General features: G+C 37.9%; 4 protein-coding genes and 1 long non-coding RNA gene across 6 annotated transcripts; 2 read left to right on the forward strand and 3 right to left on the reverse strand.

The window, feature by feature from the left end:
* Positions 1–378: 378 nt before the first annotated feature.
* LOC126632267 (expansin-A8-like) lies at positions 379–2,568 on the reverse strand. Its single transcript, XM_050302608.1, has 3 exons — positions 2,329–2,568; positions 1,714–2,026; positions 379–1,302 (listed from the first exon to the last, which is right to left on the reverse strand). The coding sequence occupies exons 1-3, from the start codon at positions 2,471–2,473 to the stop codon at positions 999–1,001; spliced, it is 762 nt and encodes a 253-aa protein (XP_050158565.1). The 5' UTR covers positions 2,474–2,568; the 3' UTR covers positions 379–998.
* Positions 2,569–6,836: 4,268 nt separating this feature from the next.
* On the forward strand, positions 6,837–7,660 carry LOC126632320 (uncharacterized). The gene is made up of 2 exons (XR_007626706.1): positions 6,837–7,514; positions 7,547–7,660. It is a non-coding gene; the product is annotated as an uncharacterized LOC126632320 (long non-coding RNA).
* Positions 7,661–10,294: 2,634 nt separating this feature from the next.
* On the reverse strand, positions 10,295–13,506 carry LOC126632266 (transcription factor RF2b-like). The gene is made up of 4 exons (XM_050302593.1): positions 12,919–13,506; positions 11,894–12,026; positions 11,578–11,662; positions 10,295–11,122 (listed from the first exon to the last, which is right to left on the reverse strand). The coding sequence occupies exons 1-4, from the start codon at positions 13,407–13,409 to the stop codon at positions 10,746–10,748; spliced, it is 1,086 nt and encodes a 361-aa protein (XP_050158550.1). The 5' UTR covers positions 13,410–13,506; the 3' UTR covers positions 10,295–10,745.
* A 6,134-nt stretch (positions 13,507–19,640) lies between these two features.
* Positions 19,641–21,242, forward strand: LOC126632270 (RING-H2 finger protein ATL74-like). The gene is made up of 2 exons (XM_050302624.1): positions 19,641–20,145; positions 20,344–21,242. Exon 2 carries the CDS (start codon positions 20,444–20,446, stop codon positions 21,092–21,094), a length of 651 nt encoding a protein of 216 aa, XP_050158581.1. The 5' UTR covers positions 19,641–20,145; positions 20,344–20,443; the 3' UTR covers positions 21,095–21,242.
* A 2,096-nt stretch (positions 21,243–23,338) lies between these two features.
* Positions 23,339–24,981, reverse strand: LOC126632279 (chalcone isomerase-like protein 2). 2 transcript variants are annotated; one of them, XM_050302630.1, is made up of 5 exons: positions 24,815–24,981; positions 24,595–24,678; positions 24,330–24,485; positions 23,910–24,136; positions 23,339–23,650 (listed from the first exon to the last, which is right to left on the reverse strand). In XM_050302630.1, coding segments are annotated over exons 1-5 (630 nt in total). In that variant the 5' UTR covers positions 24,816–24,981; the 3' UTR covers positions 23,339–23,488. The 2 variants fall into 2 exon arrangements, with proteins under 2 accessions (XP_050158587.1, XP_050158596.1); XM_050302639.1 differs by having other exon boundaries at positions 24,821–24,973.
* Between the last annotated feature and the right edge of the window lie 291 nt (positions 24,982–25,272).

Genomic DNA, 25,272 nt, shown 5'->3' on the forward strand with positions numbered 1-25,272 from the left:
TTTGGGTTCATAACAAACGAATTATATTCAAACCGTCTTGAGAACCTGTCTACCATACAGGTAGAGAGATTTCACAGGCCATCTTATTTCACATGTCAATCACTTTGGTTTAAAGCACGAGTACATGATCACTTTTTTAGAGTATCGATAACAGTTTTTAAAAACGAAAATTAGTGAAACAAATAAGTCTTCGTACTAAACAAAAGCATATAATTTTTTTTTTTTTTGAACAAATGATATTATCTATACTAATGGAAAGGAGGTGAGCTTAGCCTGACTAACAATAATGTGGTTCAAATTCGTCTTTGTCGAAAATCGAACCTAAGACCTCTCATTTATAAGTAAAAATGAACATCACTAGACCGTAGTAATAAATGGCAACCAAAGTATATAATTAAGAGGGAAGTACAATTTTGCCCCAACTGGGTTCAGTACCTACTTTAGGGTATGAGTGATAAAATCTGCATACCACATCCAAAGGTACAAAATACATCGTCAAATTTGGAAACAATAGTACTTGTGTTCCTCTCATAGAAGAACTTACATGTCCCTCTATTTACGATTAACAATTTTTTAATAAACTAACTTTTTTTTTTGAGGGATTTAATAAACTAACTATAAACTCACAATATCCTCACTATGTATAAATAAATAATATTATTATTTATATATATAGGACTAGCGGGTGCCAGTTAATTAGCCACCTCAGCAATCAGTTGCCTCTCCTAAAACTACCCCCCCAACTCTCCTCTTCCCATCCACGTACAAATTACCATATACAATGGGGTGTGCTATCCACACACCCCATTTTACTTCTCACACACCCCTTGATAATTTATGTCCGTTGATCTTCTTCAATTTATCTGATCCGACGGCCGAAAATTAAAAAGGTGTGTGAGAAGTAAAATAGGATGTGTGGATATCACACCCCTATACAATTCACCCTTCACCATTGACCATTCACCAGACTTTTTAACTGTTTTACCGCCGGAGGAGTCTCAGAATTGACTGCCCTCAAATGTTTGTCCGAACTGCCAGTTTCCCGGCGCAACATTGTTGGCGGTGAGAGTTCTGCCGTCGCTGGTGGTGACCTGGAAGGAGAGGCTCTGGCCGTTGAGGTAAGAGTTGCTCTGCCAGTTCTGGCCCCAGTTTCTTGACATGGCTTGCCACCCTGTCTTGGAACCCTTGATCGACACAGAGTGGACGTCTCCTGCTCCTCCGACGTTGGTGATCAAAACCAAGTTGAAGTAAGAGTGGCCGTTGATTGTGAACCTTATTCCTCCCTTCTTCACACACGAAACCCTACAAAAATACCAGCACATGCATGTCAGTGTCACCACCCTCACAAAATATTAGTAACTTTTAACAACAAAACAAATAAATTATTATGTGTGACCATTCCACGTGACTTTCGCGACAAAAAATCCAATGTAACAGTTGTATATCGTCTTTTTCGTGTCCCACGTGACGTGGTGAGCAGATGGGTGAGGTAGAAAGAGAGTATGCAAGTGTTTCCATACAAAGGAGATACTATTGTGAGTCGGTGACAATGTTTTAGCGAGGTCAATCACACATTTTCATGCAAAAAGGTTAAGATGTGATGGACTTTATATGCTCCCATATTAGCATTTCCGTTGTAGGTAAACTTCAAGGTTAAATGTAAGAGTCGCACAGAAAAATTACTGAGGCAGTTTAAGTTAATGTTGTTTTTACCTTCTGAAGGAGACGGGGACAATTCCAGCTCTGTATTGGGCAATTTTCAAGAAAGCAGGCTCAGCCAAATCAAAGTGCTGGAGAGGAGGGTTGCACCAGCCACCATTGTCGTTGGCCTGCGCAAAGTTGGGAGGGCAGAAGTTGGTGGCGGTGACGATGATGCTGCCGGGGAGGCACCATTTGGGGTCACTGCCACATTTCATCTCATAGCAAGACCCGCAGCTCAAGCCATTGTTGAAGAGAGCTGTGCTCAGTGCTGCAGTGTTGGTTCCGTACCCTTGGCTGTACAAGTTCCCATATCCACAAGCACCTCCTGCAATATCCAAATATACAACCCCATCAACATTCATGCTAAAAAATATTTACCATCTTGCATCTTGGGTTTTTGGTTTTTTTCCATACAAGTGATATCCTACTTTAAACTAATCTAAATTGCAGCGAGACAAATTTAAAGTCAGGTTTATAGAGAGAGTATATTTGCTCTAATCAATGTGTGACTATGTCCACGTCTGTGGGATTTGGGTTTAACATATTGAAGCTCAAATTACAGTAAAGTTTTTACCTTTACCACATGAAGTTACCCTAAAGTGAAAAATAAAGTGAGTTGGGACTTACCCATTGTGCCAGAGGCATCACCACCACCATAAAATGTGGCATGGCCACCCTCCCATCCACCTCCATAGTCACCAAAAGTACCTTGAAGACATAGATTGAGGACAAAGAACAGAAGAGCAAAGGTGGAGTGAGAAGTAAAAGCCATTGTTTGTGTTTTTAGAGAGAGAAACTAAGGAGAGAGAGGATGAGGAGGAAGTATTGAGTGCAAAGTGAGAGGTGAGTTGTTGCATTGGGGATGGATTTGGGGTTTGCTTATATAGGAGAGTTGAAGGCATTTGGGGTTGTGTGTGATGGGGCAGAGGCAGTGTGACCAGAAAGAGACAAGTTTAGCACAATGTTGATCACCTTTTAGAGAGAGAGAGAGAGAGAGAGAGAGAGAGAGAGAGAGAGAGAGAGAGAGAGAGAGAGAGAGCCACATAACACAGATTCGTATTTTCAGGTCATGTTACAAGAATCGATGTGCACATGCAAATGTTCCAGTTAGACTTACCAACTGCTAAGCTCGACGACCCTACCTGCACATGCATTTCTCAACCGTTTTCTACAACTACAAATTACTTGTAGAAATTGGTATTTTCTTCTTCTTCCTAATTTGCCTGAAGTTACGGAGATTAATTAACCAACAACCTTATCCCTTCAATTTGGGGTGTTTAGGTTCGATCACAAGTCCAATTTGGTGGCTTTGGAAATGAGAGAATCTTGGTTTTCTTAAGTTTGCGTTCTTACGTTTATAAATTCAGTCTGTAAACATGAACTTGTAACTAAAAAGGTCAATACATATGTTAAGTCGATTGGGTGAGATATTCACCATTACGTTCTGATAAAGTCAAATTAAACATGTGTTGCTTCCTCATGTTAATAGGGTGACCTCGCCCTTATAAGTGGGTAGTAAATCATTTTCAAAGAGAGATGAACGCATGAGATATACAACCCGTTGCAAGATAGATAAAACTTGTATTATAATTTAAACATGTTTTACACATCATGATAGTTTAAACAGAGATCCACTCCAGATTTTACAATCCGAGCCCCAGGGACCAAGCAATTTGGAGCACTTAAATTGAATATGACGATCCCTATTAACTCATTCCGTACTCACACAAACCAAGAGCTCTGATTTCTCTTTCACACAAGCCAAGGGCTCGAATTTCCTGATTCTTAAACTCTGAACACAAAAATCAAGAGAGAATTCATATTGGATTTGCTTGGTACCCTTTCTAAAAGACCCAAAAAAAACATCATTTGCAGAATGCACTGACCATTGTTGTACGGTGCAGAGGATCTACTAGAAAATCCGACATGAAAATCATTACCATCTTTACGGGATGCTCGAACAATATCAGTTCCCACGTGTGTTGATAATTTGAAGAGATTGAGAAGAATCTGTTGAAGTGTTAATATGCTTGATTTGTAAGACATTAGTCAAGTTAATTAAACAACTGAATCTACTAATCTAGTTCGTTTCTTCCAATAAATTTTAAACAATTAGAGGCGAGGCATCGAATCATTAGGAAAATGAAAAACCAAAGAGTAGATAGATGATCTGGAATAATTTGTCGGTTGAAATTATGAACATTATTAAGAAAGAGTAATTGTCAACCCAACCAATTATGGTTCATATATAATTCTCAACCTTACACGTTTGTTGCCTTCAGGACGACGAAATTAAGAAATTAGAATAGGGGTGTGCTATCCACACACCTATTTTTACTTCTTCCACACCCCTTGTTAATTTATATCCTTCGATCTTCTTCAATTCATCCGATCCGACGGCCGAAAATTAAAAGGGTGTGAGAGAAGTAAAAAATGATGTGTGGATATCACATCCCATTAGAATATGATTAGCTTGTTTTCTGTTGACAATGTAATCGTATCATCAAGATTACGAGAGTACGTGGATGACAATTATTTTAAAGCATATGCTTTTTGGTATGTCGGGGTAAAAATTGTGGGTTAAGTCGGGTATAAGGTTGGCGTACTGTGTTAGACTCTATTAATCGTGTAGAACAGAAAATACGTGCAACGATTTGTGAAGAATGTCGGGTTATGCGATGTGTGCCTCTGCCTAGGCCGCGTCTAATCGTTGGGCAGCTGGCCACCGTCCTGATTAATCTTTAGGCCTTTGAAAATTAAGAAAGAACGTCTAAACCTGCCTTGCCCGTCTAGTCCCACCTAGGCACCCACTGTCACATCCCGACTCCACTGTAGCACGATATTGTCCGTTTTGAGCCACGCCCTCACGGATTTGTTCTTGGGCAAGAAAACCTCACTACCCAAAACACGTTATGCTAGGAAGAGAGGGGCATGTACATATAAGGCCAGGGACCAACCCTCATCCCGTCCATGTGGGATTCTACAATCCACCCCCCTTAGGGAGACCGACTTCCTTGTCGGCACATCCAAACGGACGGTGAGTCTGGCTTTGATACCAAACCGTCACATCCTGACTTCGTCGTAGCACGATATTGTCTGCTTTGGGCCACGCCCTCACGGATTTGTTCTTGGGCAAGAGAACCTCACTACCCAAAACGCATCATGCTAGGAAGAGAGGGGCATGTACATATAAGGCCAGGGACCAACCCTCACCCCGTCGATGTGGGATTCTACACCCGCCTAGGTCGCAACTCTCACTTAAACATAAAATAGTAACTTTCATTTTGCATTTTATTTTTTCAATAAATTGTGAAAGACGGTTGAATACTCTGATGAACACTCATTATATGTTTGTTACCTATGTTTTCAATATATTTTAATAATTTATAATCTGTATACCATTCTCTTTTGGGATTTATTATTATATATTTCAATACAATTATGTATTTGTTTGGGGTGTGATATCCACACACCCCATTTTACTTCTCACACACCTTTTTACTTTTCGGTCGTCGGATCGGATGAATTGAAGAAGATCAACGGACATAAATTATCAAGGGGTGTGTGAGAAGTAAAATGGGGTGTGTGGATAGCACACCCCATTTGTTTTATGGGAAAGGGATCCTCTCCGGATCCCTTCCTTCTAATCCACCAAATCAAGGAATCTGTGTCGTTGAAATTTGATCAAACGGCTACAAACAGGGGCCCACTTTAAAAGTTATAATAACTTCAGTCGTTGGATCAAATTTCAACGGCACAGATCCCCTAATTTGGTGGATTAGGAGGAAGGGATCCAGAGAAGATCCATTTCCTGCTTTATGTATACATAGACAATTATTTATATGTTACATAATAAATTTAATTATAAAAACAAATAAAAAAAACCAACTAGGCCTTCCCCTAAACGCCTAAGCGTTAGACTTCTGTCCATTGTCCGACTAGTACCTAACGCTTTTTAGAACCTTAAATTTTACTATGTAACAATGGAAATAAGTATTATCCTTTTATAATCGAGACTTTATTCTTTAAATTAATGATGATTTTATTTAATTGAAAAATTGGAATATATTTAGATGATGAACCCTACCATGTTAGCAGCACATGCAGTTCCCGGGCTTGGCGGTCCCTATAATTCACGCATCATTTTCAGATGATTTTTGGCGATGCTTTTCGGTTTTCTAAGATAATGATAAATAAATAAAACATGGAGGAAACAGTAACTAGAGAGAAAAAAATGAAAAATAAATATTTGACTGTGACTTTTAGAAGATAAAAAACAAAGAATAATTATGACTTTTATAAATAAATTTCGAAGAAAAGGACACGATTTAACCTCAACAAAATCATCAACTTTTTGTCTCTTCTGTAAAGGAAAATCTTGGGGATGGATTTGTCGAATCAAAGTCACTAGGATTGTTACGTCACACACATTTTTCTCGCATTTACATTTTCCATTTTGTTGATGTCTAGGCCGATTTGTTTGGGCATTATGTATGTCTTCTTCAATAAAATAAAATATCGTTTCATCACTTAAGTTATCGTGTTTCGATCTTGAAATTAGTTCATAATCGATATGTTGACGTTGGGACACCATAATATGATAAAAAGTAAAGTTGGTCAAGTGGGATTGTTTCCCACCAATATATGAGGAATAGGTTTACAAATTTACAACATAGCAAAGTTCCTCACGGGAAGAATCACGCATGTACGCCCCAGATAAATAAGCACAAGAATAAATAAACCCTAAACGCTCTAACACTAGGCCGAATACCGTTACACACGAAGTCTTCGTGCTTAAAAAATGCTTACCATCTAAGAGTGATTTGCTTAAGATCATTTCAGCTTCGCATGAGCAATCTACGAATGTGTCTGATATTGGACCTATCATGGAAGATACTAAGGCTCTGTTTGGCAGATCGGATAGGACTAGTTATACGGACGCCGGTGTTTGGCGTTCACTCGTACTAAATAAGCGTCGGATTAATTTAACCGGTATGTTTATTTAACACGGTATATGCCGGATTAATAAAACCAACCAAAAGGCTCGGATTATTAGTCGGCCCTCTCTCTCTCGCCTTCTCTCGGCCCTCTCTCTCTCTCTCTCGACGTCATCGTCCTTCCCGTCACCTTCTCTCGGCCCTCTCTCTCGCTCTCTCTCGCCTTCTCTCGGTGTCATCGTCCTCCCCATCACCTTCTCTCACCATTGTCGTCCTCCTCGTCGCTTTCTCTCGCCGTCGTTTTCTATCGCCATCGCTTTCTCTCGCCATCTCTGCTTTCTTAGTCCTCGTCGTCCTCTCCTTGTGGCCTTCCTCATCGCCTACTCGCAGTCCTTCCCTGCAACTGGGTCTTGCAAAGAAACATGGTGTGGTGGAGAGATGATTTCAATTTGGGATTCTTCCGCAACTGGCTGTTTGAATTTATTTGGGATTCTTCTGCAGTTGGGGAAGAAGAAGGGAGAGAGAGGGAGGGAGTTTGGGGGGTGCGACAAAGAGATATGGGGAACAATTATTTGGGATTCTTCTACAGTCGGGGAAGAAGAAGGGAGAGAGAGGGAGGGAGTTTGAGGGGTGCGGCGGAGAGATCTGGGAACAAAAGTGATAGTTTCTGTTTTTTTTATAATTTTTTTTTAAGTTTGATTCCTCCTATCCGGTATAAAATCAAACACAGTATAAATAATACGGTTATTAATCTGATACTGCATCAAACGCGCGACTAATTTAGTCAGTACTATCCGGTGGCTATTTATCATATCCGACAGAAATAATCAGTACAGTCCGAGCTGTCAAACGATGCTTAAGTGTTTACCGTAATAGGTCAAACGATGCTTAAGTGTTTACCGTAATAGGTTGCTGAAGCTTTTGCTTCCCATGTCCGCTGGCAAGCAAACTGTGGAGCGCATCGGCTTGCTCGTTTGCCCTTCATGGAATATACATTTTATAATCATGATCATTATTTTATTTTTATTATTTTGCAATTTTTGTAAATAAGTGAAAAAAATGACAACGGTCCAAAGTGAGTGATGCTACACGAATTCGGTGCAAAGTCAAAGTTTGTGGCTTCAATTTTAACCAATCGAAATGTCGTAAGAGAAAAATACATAGTAAACATATAAAATGTGTATCGGGTTTTGTGGTCATGGAGTTTGAACAAAGTTGTTCTCGATCGAGAATCCGAAGTACCATTGCATTGTATTGATGTTTATGATGTTCCTGCATTTGTTACCGACACCTAAATATGTTCTCTTGCACTCTATTTTATGAAAAACACAAAAAAAAGGGAAATTTTATTTAAACTTATGCAACCTCTTTTTACACCCAACTTAAAATTTTGAATGTTAATTGTCTATTTTATCCTATTGCATAATTACTATTAAGTACAAAATGAAATTAATAATAAAACTCAAATTTATCAATAAACCCAAAACCCCATTTTCTCTCCATCTTCTTAGTCTTCTTCTTCGATTTCAATCTTACATCTGTTGAAGAATCAATGAAGGGTGGTGGGAGAGATGTAAAAATACGCGTAAGGAAGGGCACGCACAATAGAAACTAAAAATAAAGAATGATATTTAGTTGTTTTTACTTTCAAGAATTTATTTCATTCTTCTTTATTTTTTTTCTCTCTCTCCCATCGCCCTTTAAAGTTCCTTCGTGTATGAAGAATACACTTGTAAAGGGCATGTAGTTGCGTTCATCCTTGCAGGCGGAGTCATGTGGTTGAATCCTCGTGGTTGTTTTATTCTTTATCAAGACCATCGTTATTGAAAAGATCTTCATCTTTCTGGAAATGTCAGATACATGTTGTAGATGGTTCTTCACATGCCAGAATTTGAGTTTAATGCAGTTTGTCTGGAGTTGGAACTGTTTAGCCTTGAAATTGTTGAAAAGCCTTATGTAGTTACATTTAACAAAATGGACCTTCCAGATGCATATGAAAACTAGTCATCATTCAAAGAAAATTTAGAAGCTCGTGGGATTCATGTTTTTGCATGAGTGCAGTGAAAAGAGAGGGTAGTCATGAAGTGAGCTATGCTACTTATGAGCTTCTACGAGAAAATAAAGTGGCCGAGGAGGAGTTCCCAAGTCTATTTACTTTATTTTTTTTGTATTAAAAAGGTTTCTGAATCTAAATGCATACATATATTATCTTGTGGATTGAATTGGGTTTATGAGGGTATATTAGGTATTAAATTTGGGTTTAAAGAGATATTAATAGTTTAGTTAAAAATTAAATGGGTGCAAAGAGTAAGTTTGGTGTATAAATAGGTTAGATGGGTTTAAATAAAATTTCCCAAAAAAAAAATCTTACTCAAATAGTCGAATTGCTACATAATGATTCTTTTAAAGTGTCAATAACACCGTCTTTTAACAATTTATATATCTTTTATCCTCGTATTCTCTTTTGAACAAAGGTAGAAAGAGCTCAAATTGAGGTCCACAAAAAGGCATGTGGATGTTGTCCAAATGTCGAGCGTGGAGGACCCATGCAAGTGCCCTTCACTTGGGGTTGTCTACCTAATTTAGTCGCCCACCTATGAACAATCCCAATTGCATGAAACTGAAATCCCAAAACAAAGTTAAAGGACCCATTTGGTCATTGGCAAGAAGGATTTGAGTGGTCAATTTTTTAGGGTAGTTAATAACATGGTCTGTTGTAGCAGCGACAACTAGTCCCACATGTATTGCCACCTTCCAATTTAGGGCAAAGATTGTTCAAACTACAAGGTCTCATCCAACACCAGGCATGTGAATTTAGTGGATAACTTGTAGTGTAGGCCATTGCAAACCTAGTGACATGTTACCTGTGTCTGGTGTCATAAAACCTCTGCCTTTTATGTTATATTGATATAGGTCTTGGGCTAGTGATACTTCTTTTTCATGTGCCGAAAGAGATTCAAAGCTCAAATTCTTAGAAGCAAGTCCTCTCAGAGCAAAAGTAACATGACGTTGCAAATCTCTCCCTCCGTCGCTCTCTCCTTCTCCTCTCACCACAAAACCCTAAACACGCCGCTGCTAGCCTACTATTGCAAAAGCCGCTCATGTGCTTCATTGGTGATTGCAGAGGGGAAGGAAACGACGAATTGCGCTGCTGCTGCCCGCAATCTAGATGACGGGCTTAACCTTTCCTATTTTCCATTTTTCTTTTTGATATCTAATTATGGGCTAATGAAGCCTATAAATCATTTTGTTAATGTATCCGTTGGGGACGGAGAGGAGAAATTCTTGTGTCCATACAACAAATATGACACCACACACAAGGGAGGGACCATTGGCCACATATACCCGTTGGTCCTTTGCACCCAAAAAACGGGTGGGAGTGGAAGGCAAGGGAAGGACCATTGGCCACATATACCCCTTGGTCCCTTGCACCCAAAAAACGGGTGGGAGTGGAAGGCAAGGGAAGGACCATTGGCCACATATACCCCTTGGTCCCTTGCACCCAAAAAACGGGTGGGAGTGGATCCTTCCACAATTTCGACAAAGCCATGGGCTGTGGGAGTTCAAAACCCAACACAGAATTCGTGAGTAAGAAAAGTAAAATTAACAATTGTTCGAGTCAGGCTAATGTTTCATAGCGTTATAAGATAGATCGGTGGTTAAAAATCAGACTGCATTTCTCACCAGGAAGGGAAGAAGCTAAAAAAAACATCAATTGTTGTTACATCAAAAGCAAGTTAATATAATTTGAGAGCGACAACGGATGAACAACACAACACAGATTTCCACAGCATGTCAAATTATCTATGGTTACAAACGAGGAGAATACATGGGGGAAGGGGGATCCCCAGCATGAAGAGCCGCATCTCTTAAAATCACCCGGAAGTGGGAACAACACTCTATTCCCACATGAGCAGCCCGAACGAATGAATTTGGAATTCAATAAGCATTCATGAACAACTTACGGCCTAAAGCAGCTACCAAAATTTTTGGGAGCAATCAATTCAAAGAATCAAAGTCCAGTAAAAGAAGTTTAAACCATACCTTTGGCTGAGGTCAGTCTATGAACAATCCAACAAATAAGGTGGACCTGAGGTAGATTAGGTTTTAAAATCTTCTGTTACTTTCGCCGGCAGATATTGAGGGCCCTTCAGGCCTTACTAGATGAGAACCTCTGTTATTGATGTCAAGCCCCTGAAATCGGCCAATAGGATCCTGCTGTGACATATCTAAGCAGGCATGTGACTGGGATGATCCAAGCATAGGTTGATGGGGAGCTGACATATTAGGCTGGAATTGATGGAACTGTGGCATGTGAATGTTCTGGGAATCCCGTGACCCGGTCTGTGACTGACTGGGAAAGAAGGGGGACTGCGAATATGGAAAATGGTGCATTCCCAGATTGTATGAATCAGTGTGTGTTAATTGTTCTCCAGTTGCAACCTTGAGCCTCTCAAGTTCTTTCTTCAGTGCATCATTGAGAGCTGTATTATGGGAACAGTACAACAAGAGTATCGACAGTTAGCAATTACCATAGTACTATCAGGGAAAACTTAGTTTAAGGAAATGGAAAAGATACTCGCACACTTTTAAGTACAGTTACCCGATTCAACCCAAAGGAGATAACCAAGAACAAAATCGTAAACCAGTGAATTGGTTAAGAGTACAACAGACCCAAAGGTAGAGCTTTTAAATTTTCGATACCTCAGACTCAAAGAGGAGGGTGCTATACTAGTATTTTCTAAATATGGGATAGCAATCGACTTAGCGCATCTTAACTGGTATTAACCACAAATATAGCAAAGAACCACCTTAGACCAATATCCAGATGATGATCCATTGCCCACATGCATAACAAGTAAAACAATAAACGGAGCCTGGAACTGAGATCTACAGTGAAAAGTGACAACAATTGCAAAACTGGGTGGATGACACATACCATCACGTAATTGAGCTTGTTGTTCCATAGCTTGCACCCGAAGCTTAAGCTCTGTGTTCTCAGAAGATAAGCCCGATGTGTCTCTCTAGAAAATAACACAAGGAAACAAATAAATCTCTCAGAGAGCAGTAGGTGAGAACAAGCAATATGCGGGTACTGAGTACAACGTCAAAAACTCCTAACTACAAGTCCTGTAAAACGTCAAAATAATCTCTTGGAGGTGGCATGAAGTTAATGCATGACACTCAACTGTATTTTTATGAACTACATTACTATAATCAGATAAGACAAGCCATATGAGCATTTCCGTACAAACCTGGAACAAAGTGAGCTGTGCTGAAAGAGTAGTAGCTTCTGTTTGTAGCGTCTGAACTTTTCTTTCAAGTTCTGATATGTACCGGGCCTTCCTCTCTTTTGACCGAGCTGCAGACTGCCGATTTGCCAAAATCCTGGAACAATATGTACATGATGTACATTTTTTTTTAAAACACCACCATGAACTTCACTCTAATAATTAACTTTACAATTATCCATATATTATAGATATGTGTGTGTACCTCGTTGAGTACTTTAACGAGATACATGCTATATGCTAAGCTGTATAATGAAGATCCAAGTGGGAAGTATTTCAACCCCGATACACACAATATTTTAAGCTTCTGGATGGTAATCAAAATCCTAAAAATAACTTACATGCTTAAAGCCTTTGACAAATATTAGGATAACACTAATCATTTATTTTGAGAATCGCCCTTTTCCAGATGTATTTGAGAGAGAATTTCCTCGGCTCCTTGTCTCTTTGTACTTCAAATCTAAGTTTCTCGAGTTGTTAGAAGACATGAAAACTATAATGTTCCACTAAACATCCTTAAATGTTTGAAAATTATGTTGGCAATTTGTTGGTAAATTTCGGAACCATGAAAAGCAATTATCTTCGAGCGAATCTAGAGTAACTGTTGTATTTTCCACTAGGAACATCCCGCTCATAAATGGTTGTCGAGCAGCTTGGTTAAGAAAGATCATAAATTCACAATGCTTCCTTAGCATTGTTGATAAAGAATGATTCTTAAACTTATAATTAGGGAAATGATTTCCGCAAAATGCAGATTATGGTGTTTCGGCATCTGGATTAGTTATTTCTTTCTTATTAGCTTCATTCATCGCGATTTAACAATCACAAATCCCTCCAAAGATTTGTTCTTTATTATAATAATTGTTTCTAAGCTGATTATATCCAACTAAAACATGAACATTACGCAAAATTCGAGTCAAAATGCAAGAAAGAAGGAACAGCTAAAGTCAAAGAAACACAATTTCAATCGAAACAGATTGAAGAAATACCTCTTAGCTCGTTTGGGGTCGACGGTCCAGAGCTCGGCCAGCTTATCGGGAGCCATGGCCTTCTTAGCCTCTATGCTATCCAAAGACGCGTCCACGGAGTTGCTATGACGATGCCTCGGCCTCGCGCTCATATCTCCACCAAACCCGCCGCCCTCCGACTGCAGGGAACCGCCGGCATTCTCGGGTTTCAGGTCGGAGGGCCCGTCGTCGAGTTTGGATCCGAGCTTCTCCATGTCCATGTAGGTGCCGAAGATATCTTCCTCGGAGCCCCCCAGCTCCTCGAATCTGCCGGACGGGCCGTCGAACGGGTCCTGGAGCAGATCCAGGTCGTCGGGGATCCGGAAATGGACCTCGGATTGGGCTCGACGGTGGTAGGAGCCCCGGAAAGGAAGGCTCGGAGTCGCGTCCTGAAACGGCGGCGCCATGCGTGGGCGCTGAGAGTCCTGAGAGCTGGAGCTCGGATCCGGTTTCGGGTTGGCCGGATCTTGCATTTTTGTCGAGTCGGGAGCTCAGCTCTCTTTCTCTCTCTTCTCTCTCTCTCTCTCTCCTCGCGACCGTACTAGATGTGTTGACAGTGAGTGTTCTTCACTCGAGATCAAGTTGGAGGGACATTTCGGAGCGAAACTGAGAAACGAATGAAACGGCGTCGTTGTCATGTGGCTTGGACTTAAAGTTTCAAGATTGTACATTCATGATTGTAGCCCAATGGACTCTAAATATCACCAAACCCAAAGTATGCTCAAGTTAAGGCTCGTGCGTTACGCCAAGGGTTCAAATATTAATCAAATTATCGATATTTATGTCGAAAGATTTGAAAAATTAAAGATCAATATGAAAAGGTGGGGGGAGAAGAGGTGAAATGTAAACTTCACTCTATGTATAGGTAAAATATAAGAAAATCAATTAATATCGACGATAATTACCAATTCACTACAGAAATTCTAAATTTAAATGAGTTCATGTATGCACTTCATTACAAATTTTCATAATTTCTACTGAAGGCAACTGATATCGATATCAACATCAACATCAATATCAATATTTTCACATATATCAATATAAGATAGTAGATAGCAAAACACTAACTTGAATATAAAAATTAGCACACCATTAAAAAAAATAAAAGACATGCGGTATGATCACCATCAAGGGCGGATTGTTTAAATTTGATGTGAACAAAATAGTCATAGAATTCGAAAGGTTTGGTTGGGAGTGAGAGGCTTGGGGGAAAGCATGCGACAAGCGATAGTGATACGAGTAGTACTTGTACTGCAACAATGAGGGTTTTTTGAGTAGGCTCCCACATAACCAAAGTACAAATGTTTCAAAGTCTCCAATTTACACGTTAGGTTGTCTTAGGTGCAGGCAAACATCTAGGTCCAAACAACTATTTGGGCTTCTTTTATCAGCCACTTTCATATGTTTCTCTATTTTTCTCGTCAAATGACGTTATAAGACCTTATCCAACATTGGGCTAAAACTCAAATTTCCACTTTTATTCCCCTTCAAAACTCAACCCAACCTAATGCGAAAATGTGGCCTAAAACTTAAAACTCAAATGGAAGCCAAATTTAGCTCAGGATTTAGCCCAGGATTAGTGGGGCTAGTCCACTATATATGTATATTTTATTTAGTTTTATATTTATAAATACATTGAATCCAACGGTTAAGATCTGTATTGATGAAATTCAACGGTAAAAAAAAAAATTAACGGTCTAAACTTAAATCTAACAGCTAAAGTAATTAAAAAAATCTTTTATTTGTTTCATATTTTTTTCATAGTGTTTAACGAGTTTCATGGTGTCATATAGTAATTTTTAAGTATTTGTCATAATCTAAATATTTTTAGGTTAAAATGTTCATAAAATTAAATTATGATAGTCTATATAATTTTTTATTTTTAAAAAGTTACTTTAAGAAAAAAAAAACCTAAATTCATTCTTTAATAATTTGGAGCTAAAATTTTTTGCCATAAAGATTGGAGGAGAAAAGCTGTTTCTGGGCTAAAACTTTTAGGTTTTAGGCCAAATGTTGGAGATGGTCTAATTAAAGGCGGATGGACATTGAGGCTAGAGTGATCCCAAGACTACTCTGAGTCCGAGAGATATACATGTGAAGATCTTCAACAAATCATCTGAATGTTTAGTCAGGTCCTTTTTGCGTGCACTAAGTGTTTCATATAATATATGTTAGACATATCTAGACAAGTTATATCGATAAGACTCAATAAAACCTCTCGAATATCTACATTACTCATCAGATTGTTTCAGCATATGTAAATATATCTTGATATTGTGCAACATGCGGTCTGATTACCATCAAGGTTGGATTGTTTAAATTGATGCAAATTGTCAGAAAATTTGATGTGAAAAAGTTGTCATAAAACTCGAAAGGTTTGGTTGGAAGCGAGAGAGGCTTGGGGGATAGCATGCGACAAGCGATCGTGATACTGGCAGTACTTGTACTACAACAATGAGGCTTTTTTTTAGTAGGAGTTGGATTGTCTACCCTTCTATTTCGGTGCCCTTCTCGTACCTTCATGTTTGTGTGGTTACGGTTAAGTTACGTCAACATTTTATATTACTATTTCTTTTTGTTTTATTATTTTTATAAAAAAACAATATAAAATGTTGACATGGCTTAACCGTGACCACATAAAACAGGAGGGCACGGGAAGGGCACCGAAATGGGAGGGTAGACAATCCAAGTCCTTTTTAGTAGGCTCCTACATAACCAAAGTATAAATGTTTCAAAGTCTCCAATTTACACGTTAGCTTGTCTTTAGGTGCAGGCAAACATCTAGGTCCAAACAACTATTTCGGTTTGGGGTTGTAATTTTCACACACCCTTAACTACTTTTCCCACACTCATTCCTATTTTTTAATAGTTAATTGGTATCCTACTATTTAATCTTCCATATATACCCTTCCTACTTTTTGATGGTAATTAATGAAATATTAAATAGGGAGGGGTATATGAAGATTAAATAGTAGGATACCAATTAAGTACTAAAAAAATAGGAAGGGATGTGGGAAAAGTAGTTAAGGGTGTGTGAAAATCACAACCCCTTGGGTTTCTTTTATAAGCCACTTTCATATGTTTCTCTATTTTTCTCGTCAAATGACGTTAGAATCAAAGACGGCTATTTTTCTCGTCAAATGACGTTATAATTAGAGGCGGATGGACATTGAGACTAAAGTGATCCTAGGACTACTCAGAGTCCGAGATATATACATGTGAAGATCTTCAATAGATCCTCTGAATGTTTAGTCAGGTCTTTTTTGTGTGCACTAAGTGTTTGATATAATATATGTTAGGTATATCTAGACAAATTGTGTCAACAAAGACTCAACAAAACCTCTCGAATCTCTACATCGCTCATCAAGTTGTTTTAGCATATGTCAATATATGTTGACATTGTGCAACATGCTTTGGCTGACGACAACAGGTTTACCAAGTGTCAAAAGAAATGACTTAGTAAAATAAATTGAAAAATAAAGTTTGAGCGCCTCACTCTCTATTTCTATATAAAAAACTTGAATCATTAACACTAGGATCCCATTGTTCACATATTGCTTGAATCTGCCACTGACTAGAATTCATAATAGATACAAACAAACGTTAACGTGTGAGGAGAGACGTTTTGATAGACTTTATTAGGATAGTTCTTACATCAACAAAATCGGCGTGCAATTAAATGAAATCAAAATACAAAGAATCTCGTATTTTTGCGAGGACTATTTTCCGAATCACGTGATTAGACATTCTTATTTCATGCTTGAGAAGTTAGCTAGTATGATCGGTTGAAGCTGCTCCACATGTTCACCTAATCAAGTAAGGTGTTGAAGACCTGCGGAGGCTAGCAAAGTCGGTAGGCCATTCAATTTTTTTAACAATTGTACATGGATCTTGATGGAACTTGTATGGGTTTACTCAATCCAAGGATAACGTGTGTTTATCCCTTGAATTTTGAGGGCCCATTGGGACACTTGGACTAGACATGTGTGGACCCATCAACTCCCTCAGTCATCTGATCTCCAGTATGAATGATCACGTGCTTCTCACGTGCCGTACTCATGATCACGCACTCACAACTCACAAGTATCTGGACGGTATAAACATGTCATTGTCAAGAGAGTGATTAATGTTGAATTTTATATGATTTCCAATTAGTATAGAGACATGGGAAATACCGACGAAGCTCTCTCAAAGTTACTTTTATTGGGTTTCTGTCGATTTACAGTTTTACATTAATTTTTATAATAATATTATAAAATATTATGTTAAAATATAAGGTGATAAATAATATATAAAGAATCTCGTCTTGTTAACAAATAATATTATCTATTCTAAAATGGTGATGAGTGAGCTAAATCTCATAATAGACTAACAATAATATGATTTAAATTCATTTCTCTCCCTTACAAGTGAAAAAGAATATCATTAGACCGTAGTACTAAATGAAAAATCTCACTTTTAAGAAGATATTTGTAACGTTTCTCATAGTCACATTTACTAGATGCTTAAAGAAGCCAATTACTTGGTCAAATTCCATGATTTGCTGACAATTAGAAATTTTGCATGTTCATGTGTCAATGCCTACAATTTAGGTTCTAAATCTTCACGTTTTATTAGACTTATTCTATTTTTTAGAGTAAAACTTAAATTTTATATTCTAAACTTATCTCAACTTGCTCAAACTCTTAGGGCAAATATGAGTTAAAACTCAAAACTTATTTCTGGGCCAAATTTAGCCCAGGATTCCCCCTTGGGTTAGTGGGGCTGGATACCATATATGTATATTTTTTTTAGTTTTATATTTATATATTCATTAAATCTAACGGTTAAGATCTAATTTGATGAAATCCAATAGTAAAAAAAAAATATAATGGTCCAAATTTAAATCCAATGGCTAAAGTAATTAAAAAAAAAATCTTTTATGTGTTTTATATTATTTCATAGTGTTTCACGAGTTTCATGGTGTCGGTTAGTGATTTTTCAATATTTATTGGAATAAAAAATGTTCATAAAATTAAATTATGATAGTCTACATAATTTTTTTTCTTTTTAAAAAGCTACTTTAAGAAAAAAAATTAGTCTAAATTTATTCTTTAATAATAAGGGGCTAAAACTTTAACCCATAATGGTTGGAGTAAAAAAAAACTGTTTCTAGGTTAAAACCTAAATTTTATGGGCTAAAAATTTTAGGTTTTAACCCAAGGGTTGGAGATAATCTTAGGGTAAAACATGAGCTACCCACAATTACTCATTTAGTCTTTACTTATTGAATGAAATCTTGAGTTTAAATCTCATAAATGACAATTGTTCATTGAGAAATACACGATCCAATATGCATTGAGTCCTATAACGCATCGGCTAAATTTTACATGTCTTCAAACCCCCAATCGCTCTCGGAGATATAATATTGTATTAATATTAGTTATTTCGAAGTGGGGGTTAACTTTTTCTTTTTTTTTTCGGATAAAGTGGGGGTTAAGTTTTACATGTATAATATTGGGAGCATTTTTGCTCACGGAAGGGGGTCCTCTCCGGATCCCTTACCATTTAATCCATTTAATCCGAAATATGGACTGTTGAAATTTGATTTGATGACTACAGTTATTATTACTTTTAAAGGGGCCACTTGTTTGTAGCCGTTTGATCAAATTTCAACAGCCCGAATCCGGACTAGTCGGATCCCTTTCCTTTGCTCACTACCATACATCATACACCTAATCATTTGACACGTGTCATTTCACTTAATTTTAATTAATTTTTTTTTTAATTCAAAAAGTAATATTTAATGTAAAAGTTAACTAGAATTAAATAAAAAAACACATGACAAATGATTAAGTATATATATAGTAAACATATATCATAGCTATGGTGGTGAGAAAAATACTCTTATAATATTGGTAATCCTCTTACAAATTGCAAATGTGGACATTTATCATTAATTAATAATTATGTCATCTAAGTTGGGGAATAATGATTTGACTTTTCAATAACAGAGAGAAGAGTGAAGAAGTGGAAGGAGGATTAGTGATTGGAATCATTAAGGGCCCTTCTTTCTTGTTGAAGCCACAATTGAGATTAGGACAAGGAGGGATGAGGTAAATTAGAGCTTAATCAAACATTTTAGAGAAATGCTAAGAAGCTTTCTTAAAGTGTGACGCTTTATTGACTATTTATCACTTCACAGTTCAACTTTAATTTTCATACCAAAATTATAAAACATTGTATAAAAAAATATAAAGTAACGGATTGTCCATGAAGAGTCCTATTTTTTAGAGAATCTTCGTAACCTTTCTCAACATTTTAACTTTATTTTGTTGAATGATTTTTGGTAACAGGTAATGTTAGGAAGACTAAATTTTTTAAATCAAATTTACAAACCAAATGATTTGATTGTTGATGATTGAATTATTATTTGAGCGTTAATTAACGTGCTTATTTACTATTAATGATATATTATTTAATGTGCAAATACGGTTTAAAATTTTGATTTACCTCACATTATTCGGGTAATTAGAGCACCACCTTTTTCCCCACTCGATTCTACACTTAAATCCTTTGCACTGCATGTCTACCCACAATAATGCACACACTGGAATTTGGAAGGACAACCATCTTTATCTCGTTTGGCACATCCTCTTATCTGCAATCCCCTCAACCACAAACAATCCAAATATTACAAAAAGGTCTCTATATAACTCCACATATCTGCAGAAAAATACCAAACTCTCTCTCTCTCTCTCTCTCTCTCTCTCTCTCTTGAAATGAAGGAAAGCAGAACAAGCTTCATTCTTTGAGCCTCTGAGTTCTGGATCTTCATCTTGTCTTTTCCGAGTTTTAGGGTTGTTCTTCTTAGGAATTTATTGGGTTATTAGTAAAAGTGATTATTTACCTTAAAAGCTTCAGCTTTTTTACTATTCACCACCTCCTCCCTCATGATCACCGACACCACAATATCTATATATATGCTTTTCTAGAAAGTGCTTTTATCTAATTGCAATCCTTATAGACATTGCTAGCAACCCTAAAGGCCTCTATCTCTCTCTCTTTCTCACAGCTAGCTAGAGAGTGGAACAAAAAATAAGAGAAAGCCTTGGCTGTACATGGGGAAGATCAAATCCCTTCTCTCTGTCTCCTTTGTCGTGCGATTTGGCGCTAAAAAACCACGGAGACGTTAAACTCCAAGCTTATGTGCCTAGCTTCACCAAAAAGGTACCTTCTTTTACCTTTCTTCAAGTAGAGGAAATTGGGTTCTCTTAGTTTTGGTGAACTGATATCTAGGGGGAGAGCGGAATCCAACTCAGAATCTCGGATTGTATGAGTTGAATGCTCTCAACCAATTAAGCAGTACGTCCCTAGTGAATTGATATAGCGATATTGAATTGGTGAAAAACGAACTTGAAACCTCAGGTGCATGAAGTGAATACGGTTAACTATCTGAGCTACAAGTCTGTTGTTTTAATTTTGGTGAATTGAAGTAACCCATCAAAAGTTCATCATTCATCACTCAATGGTAACTCTTCATCACCACCGTCCACACCGCCTACTTCTAGACCAACCAACAACACCACCAGCATCACCAACCCATGGGAGCAGACCACGTGGTACAAACTCCAATGAAGCCAATGGGAGCAAGGCACGTGATACATACGCCAATGATGCCAATTTTGACACCAACATGGTCATCATCCTAGCAGCCTTGCTGTGCGCTCTGATATTTGCATTGGGACTAAACTCAATCGTCCGGTGTGCGCTGAGATGCAGCAGAAGGTTCTCTTCTGAGACACCAGACCAGACGGCAGCGCGGTTGGCGGCCACGGGGCTTAGAAAGCGCACATTGCGCCAGATTCCCGTCGTGGTATATGGGACTGGACAAAATATTCCCTCCACAGATTGTCCAATTTGCCTTGGAGAGTTTACAGATGGGCAGAAAGTGAGGCTGCTGCCGAAATGCAGCCATGGATTTCATGTCAGATGCATAGACACATGGTTTTTGTCACACTCGTCGTGCCCAATTTGCCGCCATTCGTTGCTTGAGCAGCCTGCTGCAGGCGGTTTGGATTCGGCCGAAAATGTTGATGGTGGTGGTGCTAGACATGCTGGAAATGTATCATCAGGTGGACAAGGTGATGCGACAATCTCTGTTGATGAGGCTGGCTAGCTAATAGAATGTTATATTTTTGTATTTTATTAAGAATAGTTGCTAGGGCAATGCTTATATATGGACATTTGGAAAGGATTTTACCGGAGGATACAATTGTGACAGTATTTTTAAGTTAATCACATATTGCAATTTGATTAAGTTAAAACGAATGACAATGCTTAATTTTAACAGAAGTCGTCATAATGTGGTATCCTCGTAAGTTTCTCTGTTGTATGTGAGGATTTTGAGGAAATACTATTGTGTATGTATACTCTTTAATTACATGTGTAAAAGAAGGAAGATGGAGTTTGTCAAACTAATGTAGGTCCTCTGATTATTTTGCAATTAGTTGAGGAATATAAAGTTAGGGATTGGATATGTACATGTATTTAATACAACCACAATTTGACAATTAGATATAATTCATGTGAATATATGTATTAAATACAATAATTATTTGACGATCAAGATGATGATTATATCAGATACATGTAAGTAACATGAAAATTTTCAATTTCAAATCACAACCCAAACTTTTTAGAATGGATCTAGTGGTACTTGTTCTAGTTTCCACCACAAGAATGTAAATCACCCAGATATTGGTCTAGTGTTAATTCTCTTCATGGTGTTGAAAAACATCTGCATTTCGAATCTCCCTCTTTGCATTGATGAAAAACTGATAGTAAAAGTTTAGAAAAGTGGGAAGCTAATGAAAACATAAGCATTTCTCATGAGCTGCATTTGATCTGACATAGTTAATCATCCATGACGATGATCCAAGCACCTTTGAATTTCCCTGTTTGATTTGATGGGCAATTATATGAGGAACACAAGGAAAAGAAACCACCATTTTTGTGCTAACAGAATGGAATCACACACTCTTTTCCGCCTGCATTCTTCACCTTTTATTGGCCCACAAGAAATTTGATTCCTGCACTATCTCATTTCAAACCCATGTTTTCAGGCAATGAGGAGCCGAAGGCATTTTCTTAAGCATCATATTTTATCAGTGGACGACCCCTCCTCTTTTCAACTTGATTGATCAAATATACCTTTCATCTTCGAGATTTTTCTTGGATTCCATAGATTACTTTACTGCCAAGGCAATAACACTATTTTGACTGAAATACGAAATACGTGTATAGAATAATTTAAAGAAATTAAATGGATGGTCAAAGTCACTTAAAAGACGACATATATTATACACTCAAGTTTCGTTACTTTGTGGCAATTTCTTTTTGGTTGAAGTAGAATCTTCAAACAATGTGTCCACTAGAAGTGTGCATTGCTATGTTTATGTGTAGTGATCCACTAGGTATATATGACTAGTACACCCAAAACGAGCGGACATGAAAAGTACCAATAAGGTACATCTAAAGCTCTAGAGTTCTTTCAATGTGCCTAACATGGAGTAGAACACCATATATCAGTATACAAGGGGCGATAATTATTTTTCAATTTTTCAAGTCTCCTTCCATTTATTAATGACATATGACGTATGTAACTGTATTCTAGACACACTGAAAAAATATCTACTAAAGCTTGTCATGGATGGAGTTGAGGCCAATCTTTGTATTCTTTTATTTAGGAAGAGAGAATTTGAGGCCAATCATTTTATTCAAGTCTTGAGGATCATATGGATGGAGTTGATAATGAATTTAATCTTGTCATTAGTACTACAAAGTAATGATATTTTTCAATATTTGTAAGTGAAAGACGATAAGTTCTCAAGTTTGCATTTGAATGTCGAGTTTAATACCTAATTATCGTTGACTCTTGGCTTGCCAAAATCATCCCCCATAATCATTGTATGAAATAATAGAAAAATTAATTCTTCTGCTCACGGGTCGGACCAATTGTGCCACTCTAGTTGGGCCAAGGTCCAACCCGGCCCTTATAAGGCAGGTGGGGCCGAGACTTAAAGCCTGAAGTCAGCTCGGCCCAAAATAGTCCAACTCAAGCCCGGTCCATTTCCTAATCAACAATGTTATATTCATATTATGATCATATTATTTGACCTCTATGAGCAGGATGATCAACACTCTGCTACCAATAAGTTTTCTTGATATAATAATTCAACAGATTTTAAGAGGTTTGAGGACGGACAGAGGACGGATTAGTCATTTTCAACGGTGAAGAGTATGAAGATTGATGTTCTCCTTCAGGAGAGACACTTATCTATACCAGATACGTCACTGTAACAGTATTTCAAACTAATAACGCATCATCATGCATGTTTTTGATAAGCACAATACACTTGAATGGACAGAACTCGATATATCATTCATTTTATTACGCAAAACAAAACAAGAAACCGCAGATTTTTCCACTTAACAAACTTCAAAACGAGCCTTGCGGTTGCAAACAGTAACATCCCATAAGTCCCAAGAACCAGACATTCACTTAGTTAACTCACTTGCTCAGTTCAGCTGAGAGTGCGTTGGCCAGGGAGGAGATGGTCGAAGGAGACACCCCTCTTGTCCCACCCAAATACCATTTCTTGATGTTCTCCACCACATTTGCATTCTCCACTTTGAGTTTCGACTCTTCCTTCCCTTCGGTGCTAAACACGATCTGCATACACATAAAAGTTCAAGTACAAATTAAACAATAGCTCGTAACGATGTTTGTCAAAGCTTTCAGAGAGTCGGGTCAGCAACTAATTACTAATCAACACTTATATCGCCTTCAATGTGCATTTAAGTTTAACTGCCTATCAACACAACATGTGTGAGATTTCATCGCAAAATGTCTCGGTAGAGGATTTTACATTGTTCTACAGTATTCATGTTACTTTTTACTTTCTACGCCTTTGATCAAGATGATTCTTTACCTCGGCCGCGGCAGAAGTTGCAGGAAAATGGAATGTGATGACGGAATCCTTCTTGAAGTACTTTGATTGGAAGAACTCAACAACTTTTTCCAAGGCCTCCTCCTCCTCTTCCTCATACTTGTCATCAGCTGCCAATCTGTCCCTCACTGCACTCTCAAGCTGCACTCCATATTGTGACCCTTTGATCTCCTTGATCACCACAACCCTAATGAATTTCTCAACAGGGGCTACATGAACGCACAACTTGATCAAAGAACTAATTGGGTTAACTTAAAATTCGACCGATATTTTAAACTACTCTAATTTCTCAGGACGAGCTACATGAACACTACTTTGATCAACTGCCCTGACACACGTTTATCAAATTGGTATTGGGCTATTAGCCAAATGAAATATGACAGATAAAGATTGAAACTTCACCAGAAATAAGAGCATCAAAGAAGTCATCATCTTCTGCAAGTTCATCTGCCTTTTTGGCCTTCCACTGTTGAAGGTGTGACACAACTTCAGGGTCCAAGTAAACCCCAATTGCTGTGAACTTGATTTGAAGAAAGTGAATCTCAATGTCGGTAATTCCTGCGAAAACCCCAATTTACCCATCAGTAATTTTTCGATTTACTTTGCTAATTAAAGTTAAACCCCAGATATGTAACTAATTAGCATGTGAAAAAGATGATGGCTTTACCTTGACCCAGTAGAGATAATGGCTTGGTGGTTGTGATCTGAGGAGGAAAAGGGACTTCATCCACCATTACAACTTCAGTGCCCACTGCAAAACACAAAGATTAAAGCTTTAATCATGAAAAAATCCCCCCCAACAAAATATAAAAAATATAAAAATAAATGGGATTATAAACATTAGGGGGTGTGATTAGCAATTTAGCAGAGAGGCAGAGAGGTCTTACTCTTACTGGCTTTTGGGATTAGGAGGGTATGATTAGCAGGAAGCTGTGGAGATGAAGGGAGGAGATGGAAATATTTGTCTGAAAAAACAATTGGGATTGCATGTAACCGCTGTTTGAGGGGCTATATATCTTCGGGTGTGAGATTTTCAGCTGACAATTGCCCTCCTAGCAAGTGGTAGGTGGTGCTATTTTGGAGGTTAGAAAGCTTGTGATCACATCTCACTTTCTCCAACTTAACTTTACAACTGTGAAAATTACAATAACAACCCCACATTTTGATTACAAATTTCTAAATTTTGGGTCCCTAGCTTGTTGACACCTCAATTAGTAACTTGCACAACCTAGTGTAATTATTGTATAACAGTCAGAATACTAAGACGTAGGTTTCGAGTTCAAAACCTGTTGTTGGTGTGGAAGCCAGACTTGTGGCCAGAGGGAGGTTGAAATGCCTCTGTGAG

This window comes from Malus sylvestris, chromosome 1 (assembly GCF_916048215.2).
Source record: "Malus sylvestris chromosome 1, drMalSylv7.2, whole genome shotgun sequence".
NCBI classification, from domain to species: Eukaryota; Viridiplantae; Streptophyta; class Magnoliopsida; order Rosales; family Rosaceae; genus Malus; species Malus sylvestris.